General features: G+C 45.4%; 1 protein-coding gene across 4 annotated transcripts in view; it reads right to left on the bottom strand.

Annotated features, from left to right (window-relative positions):
* Positions 1 to 3,389, bottom strand: part of BLTP3A (bridge-like lipid transfer protein family member 3A) — a 91,226-nt gene extending 87,837 nt beyond the window's left edge. For 2 of the 4 annotated variants that reach the window (XM_009241769.4, XM_063725213.1), the window contains exons 1-2: positions 3,248 to 3,389; positions 2,692 to 3,153 (exon numbers count right to left, since the gene is read on the bottom strand). In XM_009241769.4, coding sequence (XP_009240044.2) covers positions 2,692 to 2,735 — 44 coding nt within the window. In that variant the 5' untranslated portion in view covers positions 2,736 to 3,153; positions 3,248 to 3,389. Of the gene's footprint in view, positions 1 to 2,691; positions 3,154 to 3,247 lie in introns of those variants that run through there. The other 2 variants (XM_009241768.4, XM_054558726.2) reach the window with 2 other exon arrangements.
* Between the last annotated feature and the right edge of the window lie 11,569 nt (positions 3,390 to 14,958).

Genomic DNA, 14,958 nt, shown 5'->3' with positions numbered 1-14,958 from the left:
ACTAAAATACAAAAAAAAAAATTAGCTGGGCGTGGTAGCGCAAGCCTGTAGTCCCAGCTACTCGGGAGGCTAAGGCAGGGGAATCTCTTGAACCTGGTAGTTGGAGGTTGCAGTGAGCCGAGATCGCGCCACTGCACTCCAGCCTGGCAACAGAGTGAGACTCCGTCTCAAAAAAAAAAAAAAAAAACAAAACTCTATGTTCATAGGAGTGCACAGAATATCTGTGTATTACAGAGAAAAGTATACCAGAATTAGGTTCTGTTCCATTACCTTACCTTCCTATGTAACTTTGGCAAGTCACTTATCTTCTCCAGGCTTTAGTTTCCTCAGCCATAAAATGAGGTATGAAACTAGATCAGAGATTATTCACCTAGTTCCAAGATGCCTTGAGGGATTCAGGCATGTGCTTCAGGGGTTTATAACTGCTCCTTCCTCTTAAACTTATATAAAAATTACCTGTTTGCATATATGAATTTTTCCGGAGATAAGGTCTATAGCTTATATCAAATTGTCACACAAATTGTGATCCAAAAAATAACCATACCTCATGTTTTATTGAGCACATACTGTATGTTAGGCACTGTGCTAAGTCCTTACATATATTAATTCATGTAACACGATAATCTTTTTTTAATTTTTAATTTTTGTAGGTACACAGTAGTGTATATATTTATGGGGTACATGAGATGTTTTGATATAGGCACGCAATGTAAAATAAACACATCATGCAGAAGGAAGTATCCATCCTCTCAAGCATTTATCCTTTGAGTTACAAACAATCCAATTACATACTTTATCTTAAAATATACATTTTTTTTTTTTTGAGACAGAGTCTCGCTCTGTCACCTAGGCTGGAGTGCTGTGGCAAAATCTTGGCTCACTGCAACCTCCGCCTTCCGGGGTGAAGCGATCCTCCTGCCTCAGCCTCCCAAGTAGCTGGGATTACAGACGTGCACCACCACGCCAGGCTAATTTCTATATTTTAGTAGAGACAGGGTTTCACCATGTTGGCTGGGCTGGACAAACAGTAGTTCTTATTCATTCCTTTTTTTTTTTTTTTTTTGTACCCTTGAAGTAGATACTGTTCTTATCCCCATTTTAGAGAAAGTAAATCAGAAAGAACCCAGGCTCTTAAACAACAATGCTATGATAGGTGAGATCATCTCTAAGCCCTAAAATTCTATGTCCTTTCAAATTATACAATTCTCCTCTGGTTAAATTATCTGTTCCATTCTGCAATCTTTGGTCATGCCCCAAATACTATTACATCTTTACACAAAACAACCAGACTCATGGAACATCTAGATTACTATCACCTGAAAAAGAACATATTACGTTAATCTGAGTAAAAGGTCCAAAGGCACTTTCCAGCACCAGCCTCCAATGTGCTTTTTCTTTTACTACGTGGTGATTAACCAAAAGATGGATCTGGGTCTAATTACTAATTAAAGTCTCAGATCAAAGTGTCAGCCAGGAAAAGGGGATGCAGTGGCAGGAAAAGCGTCTCACACACCGCTTACCAAAGCAATGAGAAAACCCAGAAAGAAACATCAGTGCAAGCCTGGGTGTCCCATGTTGACCGACATCTCCCCTCACCCCTACCTCCTGAAAACCACTGACCACTGTGCAGCCAAGCCTTGGATCACTCTCCACTTGAGATACAAAGGCTGGTTAAGGTATTAACCATCACCAACTCCAGCATGGAATAAGGAGTGAAAACTAAGTGAAACCTAGCTCCCAATTTTTGTGGCCACTGATTCTGACAACCTGCAATCGCAACACGGGGTTCAGCAGTCACTCGGCTACACCTGAAAACTGTTTTGCCGGCCAGCCTCCACATGCCAAATTATTCAGCGACATAACATTGCTTAATAAAAGGCTGCAAAGCAGAAGCGGACGTTGTTGGTTCTTTTCATAGGCTGTCAAAAAACCTCCACATCTTAAAGGGAAGGTTGCGGAAACTTTATCCCCAACTCTCATGACCTTTCTCCAATTAGGCTGTGTAATGAAAAGAAAAGCAAAAGAGGGAGAAAGAAGTCCAGAGGAACGGCCCTGGGTGCTGGGCTTTTCCAAGGGTGATGCAACAGGGTCAGACAGAAGAGGAGGAGGTGGGAGCTCCTGGGAAAGAGAAAACCAGTCTCGGCGTTGGAAATCTAAGGGGAAATGGCTTAGCAAGACTGGTAGCAGGGTTATTTAGAACGGGCAGGGGCATAAGATCTGGGAGAGGAGGACGGTCAGAGGCCCGAAGGAAGGGGCAGGGGCCCAAAGGCCAGAGAAAGCAGAGAGAAGACAGCTGGTTCGGGCAGGCAAGAGTGGGCTTCGTGGGGGCCTCGGAAAGACGGTCAGGGGAGCACGGGGTGACCTGCTCGGAGGTGTGGGAGGTGGGGACACCAGGCCAGGAGAGCCCTTGAGGGGAGAGAAAAAGTCCAGGGGGCTGTTAGGGTGGGGAGAGACTAGCGGCACAGGCGCCAGGACAGGAGGGCCCAGCGCGGGGGAAGCACAGAGCGGCGACAACCGTAGGCGCCGGCGGGCGCGGGGAGAAGCTGTCCGGGCTCGAGTTAGGCAGGGGCTGCCACGGAGTCCCGGCTCCGGGCTGGAGAGAGGGAGACTGGGCCCGGAGCGCGGCGTCGGGAGGTCGGAGAGGGTCAGGAAGGGCCCAGGACCGCCGGGGGCCGACGCTGGCGCTCTCACCGGGACAGGTGTTTCAGGATCTGCTTCTTAATGATCCCGGCCATGCCGGAGCCGCGGCCCGCGTGGAAGGCGGGTGGGCGGGCAGCTGCGGCCTCCTCAGTTGTGGAGAAGAGGCGGCCTCCTCACCTTGCCGCGGCGTAAGCACCGGACACAGCCGCCGCCGCCGCCGCCATGGCGCTTTCTCACCCCTGTTTGGGCGCCTGGCGCTCCGCCACGATCCCACCCACCCGCGCGGCGCCGCGGCCGCCGGCCCAGAGCGACGCGAAGATCGCGCGCCACCCGCCGGCCTTGCTTGCGGCGGCCAGAGGCGCGCGCGGTGAGGGGCGGCGGCGCGCGCAGCGCCAGGACTGGCTGGCTCGAGCCTCCTCCCTCCGCGCTCCCGTCTGCCTCTCCGGTCTGAAACGCTTCTTTCGCCTCTGAGGGGTGTGCGGTTCCTTTCGCACCCGGCAGTCGCCTTGAAGCCTAGGAGAAAGGCGGGGTAGTTGTAATTTTTGCAGAAATTTGTTAGATCATTGCGCAGCTCCCGGATGCCAGCGTCCACCTCTCATTTATTTACCTCACACATTCACTCAGTATTTGTTGAGCACCAGCTGTACTCCAGGAATCGATTTGGCTGGGGACTGAAAAGTAGTATCAAGGACCTCACAGACCCGTAGATGGGAGACGCGAACCAATCGCTGCGGTCACCTGCGAAGGGCTTTGTGCTGGAGAGCTGGGAAGGGGGCGCCCGTCACCCTCTTAGTGCCTCCCTTAGCCTCGGCTCCTGAACCGATGGGCAAAATGTATTTACTCAAGACCTGAGCGGCGCACTGCAGAAGCACTCCCTCCCAAATGTGGGGTCAGAAGAAACTGAGACGGTCAATTGTTAAAATGACCTAGGACTTTAGAGATCAGCTTCTTTACTGTGCAAATACGGAAACGGAAGCCCTGGGAAATAAGAGCTTTCCCAGGGTCACCTACTTAGGGCCACCCAGGACTAGAACCCAAGTATTCTGACTCCCAGTCAAGTGTTACATCCACTCTATTTCATCCATACGCTTAAAAGTGTAACCCACATGCCGGCAACACCCGTAGACCCAATGGCAAAGATGGAAAGGTGACAGTTCTCTGGACTTAAGCCTTCAGGAAAAAACTTGGAAAAAAAAGAAAAACAAAAACCTCTTGAGACAGCCTCACAGGAAGTCTGGCCACCAGCTAATATTGCATTTTAAATGTAGTCATTCTTTAATATAAAACCAAAGACATTCAACCATGTCTCCTTGTCTCCCCAGTCAGTCATTCAAGGTGCTCCAAAACAATTGTTTCCCTCAAAACAATTACTCCCTAATTCCAGAGATAGTCTAAGCACGGTAAACCATATAAATGTTAAATTTTAAAAATGAATAATCAGGCCAGCGGCGGTGGCTCTCCCGTGTAATCACAGCACTTTGAGAGGCCGAGACAGACGGATCGCTTGGGCCCAGGAGTTCAAGATCAGCCTGGGTAACATGACGAAATCTCATCTCTACAAAAAATACAGAAATTAGCCGGGCGTGGGGACATGGGCCTGTAATCCCAGCTACTCGGGAGGCTGAGATGGGAGGATCCCTTGAGCCTGGGAGGCAGAGGTTGCAGTGAGCTGAGATCACCCCACTGCACTCCAGCCTGGTTGACTGAGCGAGACTGTCTCAAAAATAAGAGACCGTGCATTCCTATGCCTATCCCTTAGTCATAGTAAGTTCAATTTTTCCCAGAAGTCCCCAAAATATTATATAAAAGGGAAGCAAATCATCCTCGGCCCGGGTGCTTTACTACCTACTCCCCTCCAGTAGGACCGAATATCATTAATTGTCCCTCTGCCCACCTCTCACCAGAATATATAACAGGGACCAATAGGGCCTATGGAAGAGGAGGTTTCTTGCCAATGTTATCGGCCATTATTGCTTTTTCCCAATTCGGTCCTCAGCCACAGGGGCCTCACAGCAATTTTTGCATTTCAGGCTTCCTTTGTTGGAGCACCCCAGCAAAGAAGATTGGACATCTGAATCAGCTATGTAAGGCAAAACCTACCTCATGCTCAGAAACTCAGCATCCTCACTGAATGCGTCATCACGCCTGGTGAATGAGTTATTTTTGTTGAATGCAAAAATTCATTCTCTACAAAAATATGGCCTCTTTAGGGACCAGGAAATAGGAGAGTTAATATTCTCACCAACAGTATTAATGTGTTTATCCTTCCTTGCAATTCTAAGAATCTGAGACATATAAAGACAAAAGGAGGCCAGGCGCAGTGGCTCACGCCTGTAATCCCAGCACTTTGGGAGGTTGAGGCGGGCGGATCACCTGAGGTCAGGAGTTCGAGACCAGCCTCAACATGGAGAAACCCCGTCTCTACTAAAAATACTAATTAGCCGGGCGTGGTGGTGCATTCCTGTAATCCCAGCTACTGGGGAGGGTGAGGCAGGAGAATTGCTTGAACCTGGGAGGCGGAGGTTGCGATGAGCCGAGATGGCGCCATTGCACTCCAGCCTGGGCAACAAGAGAGAAACTCTGTCTCAAAAATTAATTAATTAATTAATTAATTAATTAATTAAAATAAAAGACAAAAGGGATCTGAAGCCAATCCATACATTTTTTTCAAATTAAACATTTTATATTGAGATGATTATAGATTAACATTCAGTTGTAAGAAATAATACAAATAGGCCAGGCGTGGTGGCTCATGCCTGTAATCCTAGCACTTTGGGAGGCCAAGGTGGGGGGATCACTTGAGGTCAGGAGTTCAAGACCAGCCTGGCCAACATGGTGAAACCCCATCTCTACTAAAAATACAAAAATTAGCTGGGCGTGTTGGTGGGTGCCTGTAATCCCAGCTACTCAGGAGGCTGAGGCAGGAGAATTGCTTGAACCCAGAAGGCGAAGGCTGCAGTGAGTGATCATGCCCCTGCCTGGGTGACAGAGCAAGACTCTATATCAAAAAAAAAAAAAAAAGAGAGACAGAGAAATAATACAAATAAGTCCTTGTATCCTTTACCTAGTTCTCCCCAATAATAACATCTTGCAAAACTATATTGCAATATCACAACCAAGATATTGACATCAATAGATAATATACAGAACATGTCCATCAGTGTTGCCTTTTTTTTTCTGTACATAGAGTCTCGCTCTGTCGTCCAGGCTGGAGTGCAATGGCGTGAACTCGGCTCACTGCAACCTCTGCCTCCCAAGTTCAAGCAATTCTCCTGCCTTAGCCTCCAGAGTAGCTGGGATCACAGGCGCATGCCACCACGCCTGGCTAATTTTTGTATTTTAGAAGAGACGGGGTTTCACCATGTTGGCCAGGCTGGTCTCAAACCCCTGACCTCAGGTGATCTGCCTGCCTCAGCCTCCCAAAGTGCTGGGATTACAGGCATGAGCCACCGCGCCCAGCCACTGTTGCCCTTTTATAATCACCCCAGTCTTCCTCCAGTACCCACCACCTTCTTAACCCCAGCAACCACTAATGTGTTCTCCATTTCTATAATTTTGTAATTTCGAGAATGTTATATAAATGGAACCATACAGTATGTAACCTTTGGGGACTGTACTTTTTCTTATTATTTATTTTTAATTTTTATTATTATTTTTAGAGATGGGGTCTCACTCTGTTTTTGCCTGGGCTGGAGTGCAGTAGTGCAATCATAGCTCACTGTAGCCTCCATAGCTCACTGTAGCCTCCAACTCCTGGCCTCAAGTGATCCTCCCACCTCAGCCTCCTGAGTGGCTGGGACTACAGGCACACGCCACCATGCCTGGCTAATTGTTTTATTTTTGGTAGAGACAGGATCTTGCTATGTTGCCCAGGCTGGCATTGAACTCCTGGGCTCAAGTGACACTCCCACTTCAGCCTCCCAAAGAGCTGAGATTACAGGTGTGAGCCACCATGTGCCCGGCCTGAGGGTACTTTTTCCATCAGCATAATTCTCTGGAGATTCATCCAGGTAGTTATGTGTATGAATAGTTTGTTCCTTTTTCCTGATGAGTAGTATTCCATGATATAGATATACCACAGTTTGCTTAACCATTCACCTGCTGAAGGACATCTGGGCTGTTTCCAGTTTTTTATTATTATGAATAAGCCTGCTATAAATATTTATGTACAGGTGTTTGTGTGAGCATTAGTTTTCATTTTGCTGGGATAAGTGCCCAGGAGTGCAATAGCTGGGTTGTATGGTAGTTTAGTGTTTAGCATATCTAAAAACTCCAAACTGGTATTCAGAATGACTATTATCATTTCACGTTCCCACCAGAGTGTGTAAGTGATCCAGTTTCTCTGTATCTTCACCATAATTTGTGTTGTCACTATATTTATGTTAGCCATTTGATAGGTATGTAGTGATACCTCATTGTAGTTTTGATTTGTATTTCCCTAATGGCCAATGACATTGAATACTTTTTCACATGATTTGCCATCTGTATATCTGCTTCAGTGAAATCCCTCTTCATGTCTTTTGCCCACATTCTAATTGGATTTTCTTTTTTTACCCTTGAGTTTTGAGAGTTCTTTATATATTTGAAATATAAGTTTCCTGTTTGGTATGTCATTTGCAAATCTTTCTTTCTTCTTCTTTTTTTTTTTTTTCTGAGACAGGGTCTCACTCTGTCATCCAGGTTGGAGTGCAGTGGCACAATCACGTTCACTGCAGCCTCCACTTCCAAGGTTCAAGCAATTCTCCCACCTCAACCCCCTCCCCACCCCACTGAGTAGCTGGTACTACAGGCATGTGCCATCAGACCCAGCTAATTTTTGTATCTTTTGTAAAGACAAGGTTTCACCATGTTGCCCAGGCTGGTCTCAAATTCCTGGGCTCAAGTGATCCACCCACCTCAGCCTCCTGAGTGGCTGGGATTACAGGCGTTGAGTCACCACGCTGGGCCTTGCAAATATTTTCTCACAGGCTGTAGGTTGTCTTTTTTCCTCTTTTTTTATTTTTATTTTTTATTTTTGAGATGGAGTTTCACTGTTGTTGTCCAGGCTGGAGTGCAATGGTGCCATCTCGGCTCACCACAACCTCTGCCTCCCGGGTTCAAGCAATTCTCCTGCCTCAGCCTCCCAAGTAGCTGGGATTATAGTCATGTGCCACCACGCCCGGCTAATTTTGTATTTTTAGTAGAGACATGGTTTCTCCATGTTGGTCAGGCTGGTCTCGAACTCCCGACCTCAGGTGATTCGCCCGCCTTGGCCTCCCAAAGTGCTGGGATTACAGGCATGAGCCACCAAACCCGGCCTTTGTCTTTTTCCCTCTTAATAGGTGTTTTGTGGCCAGGTGTGGTGGCAATGGCACGATCTTGGGCTCAAGGAGTCTTCCTACCTTAGCCTCCCAGGTAGCTGGGACTACAGGCCCGTGCCACTCCATCCAGCTATATATATATATATATTTTATACAGAGTCTCACTCTGTTGCCCAGACTGAAGTGCAGTGGTGCAATCTCAGCTCATGGCAACCTCCGCCTCCCGGGTTCAAGCAATTCTCCTGGCTCAGCCTCCCGAGTAGCTCGGATTACAGTCGCCCACCACCACACCCAGCTAACTTTCATATTTTTAGTAGAGATGGGGTTTTGCCATGTTGCCCAGGCTGGTCTTGAAATCCTGGCCTCAAGTGATCCACCTGCCTTGGCCTCCCAAGTGCTGAGATTACAGGTGTGAGCCACTGCCCCTGGCCCAGTTGGGCATATTTCTAGGATCTCTATTTAGTTTCATTGATCTATGTCCTTCTCCCAATACCACACAGTCTTGATAAGTGTAGCTATGTAGTAAGTCTTGAAATCAGGTAGAATCCTCCCACTTTTTTCCTTTTTTGTTTTTAAGAGACAGGATCTTGCCCTGTCACCGAGTACAGTGGTGTGATCATAGCTATAGCCTCAACCTCCTGGGCTTAAATGATCCTCCTGCCTCAGCCTCCCCAGTAACTGGGACCACAAGTGTGTGCCACCATACCCAGCTAATTTTTATTTTTGTAGAGATGGGGTCTCAGTATGTTGCCCAGGCTGGAGTGCAGTGGTGCAATCTCCAGGTGTTCCAAAGTGTTGGAATTACAGGCATGGGCCACCACACCCGGCTTATTCTTTCTCAAAATTGTTTTTGCTATTCTAGTTTATCTTCCCATTTAAATTTTTTATTTTTATTTTTATTTTTTTGAGACAGAGTCACCCAGGCTGGAGTGCAGTGGCACGATCTCAGCTCATTGCAACCTCCACCTCCTGAGTTCAAGTGATTCTCATGCCTCGACCTCTTGAGTAGCTGGGATTACAGGTGCCTGCAACCATGCCTGGCTAATTTTTGTATTTTCAGTATTTTCGTATTTTTGTATTTTCAGTAGAGACATGTTGGCCAGGCTGGCCTCAAGCGATCTGCCCGCCTCAGCCTCCCAAAGTGCTGGAATTATAGGCGTGAGCTACTACGCCCGGCCCAACCATTTAAATTTTAGAATAATCCTGTCTATATCTACAAACATCTTGCTGGAATTTTAATAGAAATGGGGTTAAAAGTGTATATCAAATTAGGGTGAATAAACATATTTATTATATTCAGTCTTCCAATATATTTATTTTGATCTTCTGTGATTTCTTTCATCAGCACTATGTACTTTTTAACATACCCAGCCTATACTAGTTTTATTAGATTTACATGTTTTTTTCTTTTGAGCAGTTATGTTATTTTTAATGTATGTGTCCATGTGCTCATTGCTAGTATACAGAAAAACCATTATTTTTGGATATTTATCTTGTACCTTGAAACTTTGCTGAACTCACTCATTAGCTCTTTTTATAGGTTGAAGTAGTATTTTGTAGTATGAGGTCGTTTTGTAGATTCCTTTTTTCTTTTTTTAATGAGATGGAGTCTTGCTCTGTCATCACCCAGACTGGAGTGTAGTGGTGGTTTCAAGGCTCACTGTGACTTCAACATCCGGGGCTCAAGTGATCCTCCCACCTCGGCCTCCCAAAGTGCTGGGATTACAGGTGTGAGTTACCTTCTTGGAATTTTTTATGTACACAATTATGTCATATGCAATTGGGACAATTTTGTTTCTTCCTTTCTGATCTGCATGCCTTTTAATTTTTTCTGGTAGCTAAAACTTCAAGTACTTTGTTAAAAAGAGTGCTAAGAGTGGACATTTTTGTCTTATTCCCAAACTTAGGGACAAAGCATTCAGTTTTCACCAACACATAGATCAGCTGTAGATTTTTGTGGATGCTCTTTAACAAGTTGAGGAAGTTCTCTATTTTTCTCTATTTTTGTCAAGTGTTGAATTTTGTCAAATGCTTTGTCTGCATGAAATGGTGTGATCAAGAATTTTTCTTATTTAGCCTGTTAACATGGTGGATTAAATTTAATATTATTATTATTTTTTTTTTTTGAGGCAGAGTTTCATTCTTGTTGCCCAGGCTGGAGTGCAATGGCACGATCTCAGCTCACCACAACCTCCGCCTCCCAGGTTCAAGCAATTCTCCTGCCTCAGCCTCCCAAGTAGCTGGAATTACAGGCATGTGCCACTGTGCCCAGCTAATTTTGTATTTTTATTTTTTTATTTTTATTTATTTTTTTTGAAACGGGGTCTCTCTGTGTTGCCAGGCTGGAGTGCTGTGGCATGATCTCGGCTCACTGCAAAACCTCCGACTCCCTGGTTCAAGCGATTCTCCTGCCTCAGCCTCCGAAGTGGCTGGGATTACAGGCACGTGACACCATGCCCAGCTAATTTTTGTATTTTTAGTAGAGATGGGGTTTCACCATGTTGGCCAGGATGGAAATTTTGTATTTTTAGTAAAGACGGGGTTTCTCCATGTTGGTCAGGCTGGTCTTGAACTCCTGACCTCAGGTGATCCACCCGCCTCAGCCTCCCAAAGTGCTGGGATTACAGGCGTTAGCCACCGCGCCCGGCAATAATTTCTTTTTTTTTTTGAGACAGAGTTTCGCTCTTGTTGCCCAAGCTGGAGTTCAATGGCACGATCTCTGCTCACCGCAACCTCCACCTCCCGGGTTCAGGTGATTCTCCTGCCTCAGTCCCCCTAGTAGCTGGGATTATAGGCATGTGCCACCATGCCCAGCTAATTTTGTATTTTTAGTAGAGATGTGGTTTCTCCATGTTGATCAGGCTGGTCTCAAACTCCTGACCTCAGGTGATCTGTCCGCCTCTGCCTCCCAAAGTGTTGGGATTACAGGCGTGAGCCACCATGCCCAGCCTAATGATTTTCAAATACTGAATCAGCCTGCATCCCTGAAACAGACCTCTTTTGGTCATGGTATATAATGTTCATATATTACTGAATTCTGATTGCCAATATTTGGCTAAGGATTTGTGTGCATTTCCTAGATGGCTAATGTTGAATATCTTTTCATGGGTTTTTGGCCATTTGTAAATCTTCTTTGGAAAAAATGTCTCTACAGATCTCTTATCGATTTTTTTAATTGTCTTTTTATTTGTTGAGTTATACTTCTTTATATATTGTAGATACAAGTCCCTTACATGATACATTATTTGCAAAAACTTTCTCCCATTCTGTGAGTTGTCTTAATTTTCCTGATAGAAAAATGAAGTGCAGGCTGGGCACGGTGGCTCACACCTGTAATCCCAGCACTTCTGGAGGCCAAGGTGGGCATATCACCTGAGGTCAGGAGTTCAAGACCAGCCTGGCCAACATGGTGAAACCCCCATCTCTACTAAAAATACAAAAAAGTTAGCCAGGTGTGGTGGTGCATGCGTATAGTCCCAGCTACTCAGGTGGCTGAGGCACGGGAATCGCTTAAACCTGAGAGCAGAGATTGCAGTAAGCTGGGATTGTGCCACTGTACTCTAGCCTAGGCAACAGAGCGAGACTCCGTCTCAAAAACAAAAAAAGAAAAAGAAAAAGAAAAATGAAGTGCAAAAAACTTTGTTGATATCCAGTTTATCTTCCCCCCACTTTTGTTGCTGTGCTTTTGGTGTCATATCTAAGAAATCATTGCCTAATCTGAAGACATGATGATTTACATCTATATTCTCTTCTAAGATTGTATAGTTTTAGCTCTTACATTTAGGAATATGATCCATTTTAACATGACCCATATATAATTTTTGTATATGGTGTGATGCAGGGAATCGACTTCATAATTTTGCATGGGGATATCCAGTTGTCCTAGCAACATTTGTTGCAAACATTTTCTTTCCCATTGAATTGTCTTGGTGAAAATCAATCGATCACAAACGCAAGGGTTTATTTCTGGACTCTTAATTCTGTTTCATTTATCTATATGTCTATTCTTATGCAAGTACCACAGTGTCTTGATTAATGTAGTTTTGTAATAAGTTTTAAAATAAAGAATCTATCGGCCGGGCGCCATGGCTCACACCTGTAATCCCAGCACTTTGGGAGGCCGAGGCGGGCGGATCACGAGGTCAGGAGATCGAGACCATCCTGGCTAACACGGTGAAACCCCGTCTCTACTAAAAATACAAAAAAAAAAAAAAAAAAATTAGCCGGATGTAGTGGGGGGCACCTGTAGTCCCAGCTACTCAGGAGGCTGAGGCAGGAGAATGGCATGAACCGGGTAAGTGGAGCGTGCAGTGAGCCAAGATTGCGCCACTGCACTCCAGCCTGAGCGACAGAGTGAGACTCCGCCTCAAAAAATAAAATAAAATAAAATAAAAATGTGCCGGGCGCGGTGGCTCACGCCTGTAATCCCAGCACTTTGGGAGGCCGAAGCGGGCGAATCACAAGGTCAGGAGATCGAAACCATCCTGGCTAACATGGTGAAACCTCGACTCTACTAAAAATACAAAAAAATTAGCCGAGCGTGGTGGTGGGCGCCTGTGGTCCCAGATGCTCAGGAGAATGGCGGGAACCTGGTAGGCGGAGCTTGTAGTGAGCTGAGATGGCGCCACTGCACTCCAGCCTGGGCGACAGAGCGAGACTCCGTCTCAAAAAAATAAAAAAATAAATAATAAATAAAATAACATAAAAATAAAAATAATATAAGGAATCTATCATGTTTTTGTGTGTATCTCTTTGTATAGCTTTTAGTTGTTTCTCTGGGTTATTACATTGTCTATACACACCTTATCACATCTACTGGTGTTGACATTTACCAGTTCAAGTGAAGTGTAGACATCTTTTTTTTTTTTTTTTTTTGAGACGGAGTCTCGCTCTGTCGCCCACGCTGGAGTGCAGTGACGCGATCTTGACTCACTGCAAGCTCTGCCTTCCGGGTTACACCATTCTCCTGCTGCAGCCTCTCGAGTAGCTGAGACTACAGGCGCCCGCCACCACGCCCGGCTAATTTTTTGTATTTTTAGTAGAGACGGGGTTTCACCGTGGTCTCGATCTCCTGACCTCGTGATCCGCCTGCCTCAGCCTCCCAAAGTGCTGGGATTACAAGCGTGAGCCACCGCGCCCATCCGAGGTGCAGACGCATCTTACCTTCTTTTATGTCTCCTTATGTATCTCTTTTTTTTTTTTTTTTTTTTTTTTTTTTGAGACGGAGTCTTGCTCTGTCACCCAGGCTGGAGTGCAGTGTTGCGATCTCAGCTCACTGCTGCAACCTCTGCCTCCGGGATTCAAGCGATTCTCCTGCCTCAGCCTCTGGGTAGCTGGGATTACAGGCGTGTGCCACCACGCCCGGCTAATTTTTGTATTCTTAGTACAGACGGGGTTTCACTACGTAGGCCAGGCTGGTCTCAAACTCCTGACCTCAGGGGATCCACCCGCCTTGGCCTCCCAAAGGGCTGGGATTACTGGTGTGAGCCACTGCACCCAGCCATACCCTTCACTTCTTTATCCTTTCAACAACCATTCCCACAAAGTACTAGGATATGATATATAGGCAAAAGAAAGAAGGAAAGGATTAGGACACCTGTTCGCAGGGTCACTGTGACTAAGTATTTACAAAGTGCTTTGAGATTTTGACTTCATATGCTATGCTCCAAGTATTATCATTAGATGAGGACAAAAGTCAATGGGCTTTTCTTAATTAGCAGGTAGGGAAAGATACCTATTCAAGTATACAGCTATGTAACTGGGACACTTAATCATCAGTGAACTTTTCCAAAGGCTTTTCCAAATTTGGATTAACCAAATTAGCCTATGGCTCTGTACAAGGATCCTATTACTCATGCAGCTTAAAATCAGGGGATTAGAATTCTGACAAACTGGCCAGGAGAGGTGCCTCACACCTGTAATCCCAGCACTTTGTGGGGCCGAAGCAGGTGGATCACGTGAGGTCAGGTGTTCGAGACCAGCCTGGCCAACATAGTGAAACCCCAACTCTACTAAAAATACACAAAAAAATTAGCCAGGCGTGGTGGCGGACGTCTGTAATCCCAGCTAATCGGGGGGCTGAGGCAGGAGAATCGCTTGAACACAGGAGGCGGAGGTTGCAGTGAGCTGAGATTGTGCCACTGCACTCCAGCATGGGCAACAAGAGCGAAAGTCTGTCTCAAAACAAACAAACAAACAAAAACAAACAATTCTGACAAATCACTCAAAAGCCCTGGCAGTGGAAATGCTGACAGCTTGGAGTTTAAGCATATTTGCAGTGGCTTCAGATCTGCCCATGGATGCAAGTACGTTATCTCACATCGACACTAACTTCTTTAATTTTGTTATTTTGTGGTATTCTTGTGTGCACCTTTACAAATTCTCCCATTACAGTTCATTATATTTCAGAATTAAGACCAGATGTCTAAAGGCACAAATTAATAGCAATAAATAAGTTCTACTGTCTTCTTCACAGCTTCTCACAAAGGAAATGTCTTATTCATTATAATTATACTTTTGCCCTAAGAGTTGATAAAAACACAAAAAGAACTTTATTTTTGTGAGACAGGGTCTCACTCTGTTGCCCTGGCTGGAGTGCAGTGGCACTATCTTGGCTCATTGCAGCCTCGACCTTCCAGGCTCAAGTGATCCTCCCACATAGCTGGGACAACAGGTGTGCACCACTATGCCCAGCTAATTTTTTGTATTTTTTGTAGAGACAAGGTTTCACCATGTTGCCCAGGCTGAAAAATAACTTTTAAAAACTATTGTTTCTACTTTTATTCATTGTAGATGAAGCTTGTTAAGCTTTTAGGTCATCATACTGTTTTTCTGAAGCTACATAAAATGCTTTCTTGCATACACAAAAGACACATTCTTCATCTTGAAACTGACAGAGCCATCCAAACCAGAAACCTGAGGAGTCACATGTAAAGCTCATTTGGCAAGGTTTCTACTAACAAACTGTTTAGTCTGCAGAAGATTTTTTTTTTTTTTTTTTTTTGAGACAGAGTCTCGC

The sequence above is a fragment of the Pongo abelii genome, chromosome 5 (assembly GCF_028885655.2).
Source record: "Pongo abelii isolate AG06213 chromosome 5, NHGRI_mPonAbe1-v2.0_pri, whole genome shotgun sequence".
Classification (NCBI taxonomy): domain Eukaryota; kingdom Metazoa; phylum Chordata; class Mammalia; order Primates; family Hominidae; genus Pongo; species Pongo abelii.
This window is presented reverse-complemented; position numbering and strand designations above follow the sequence as displayed.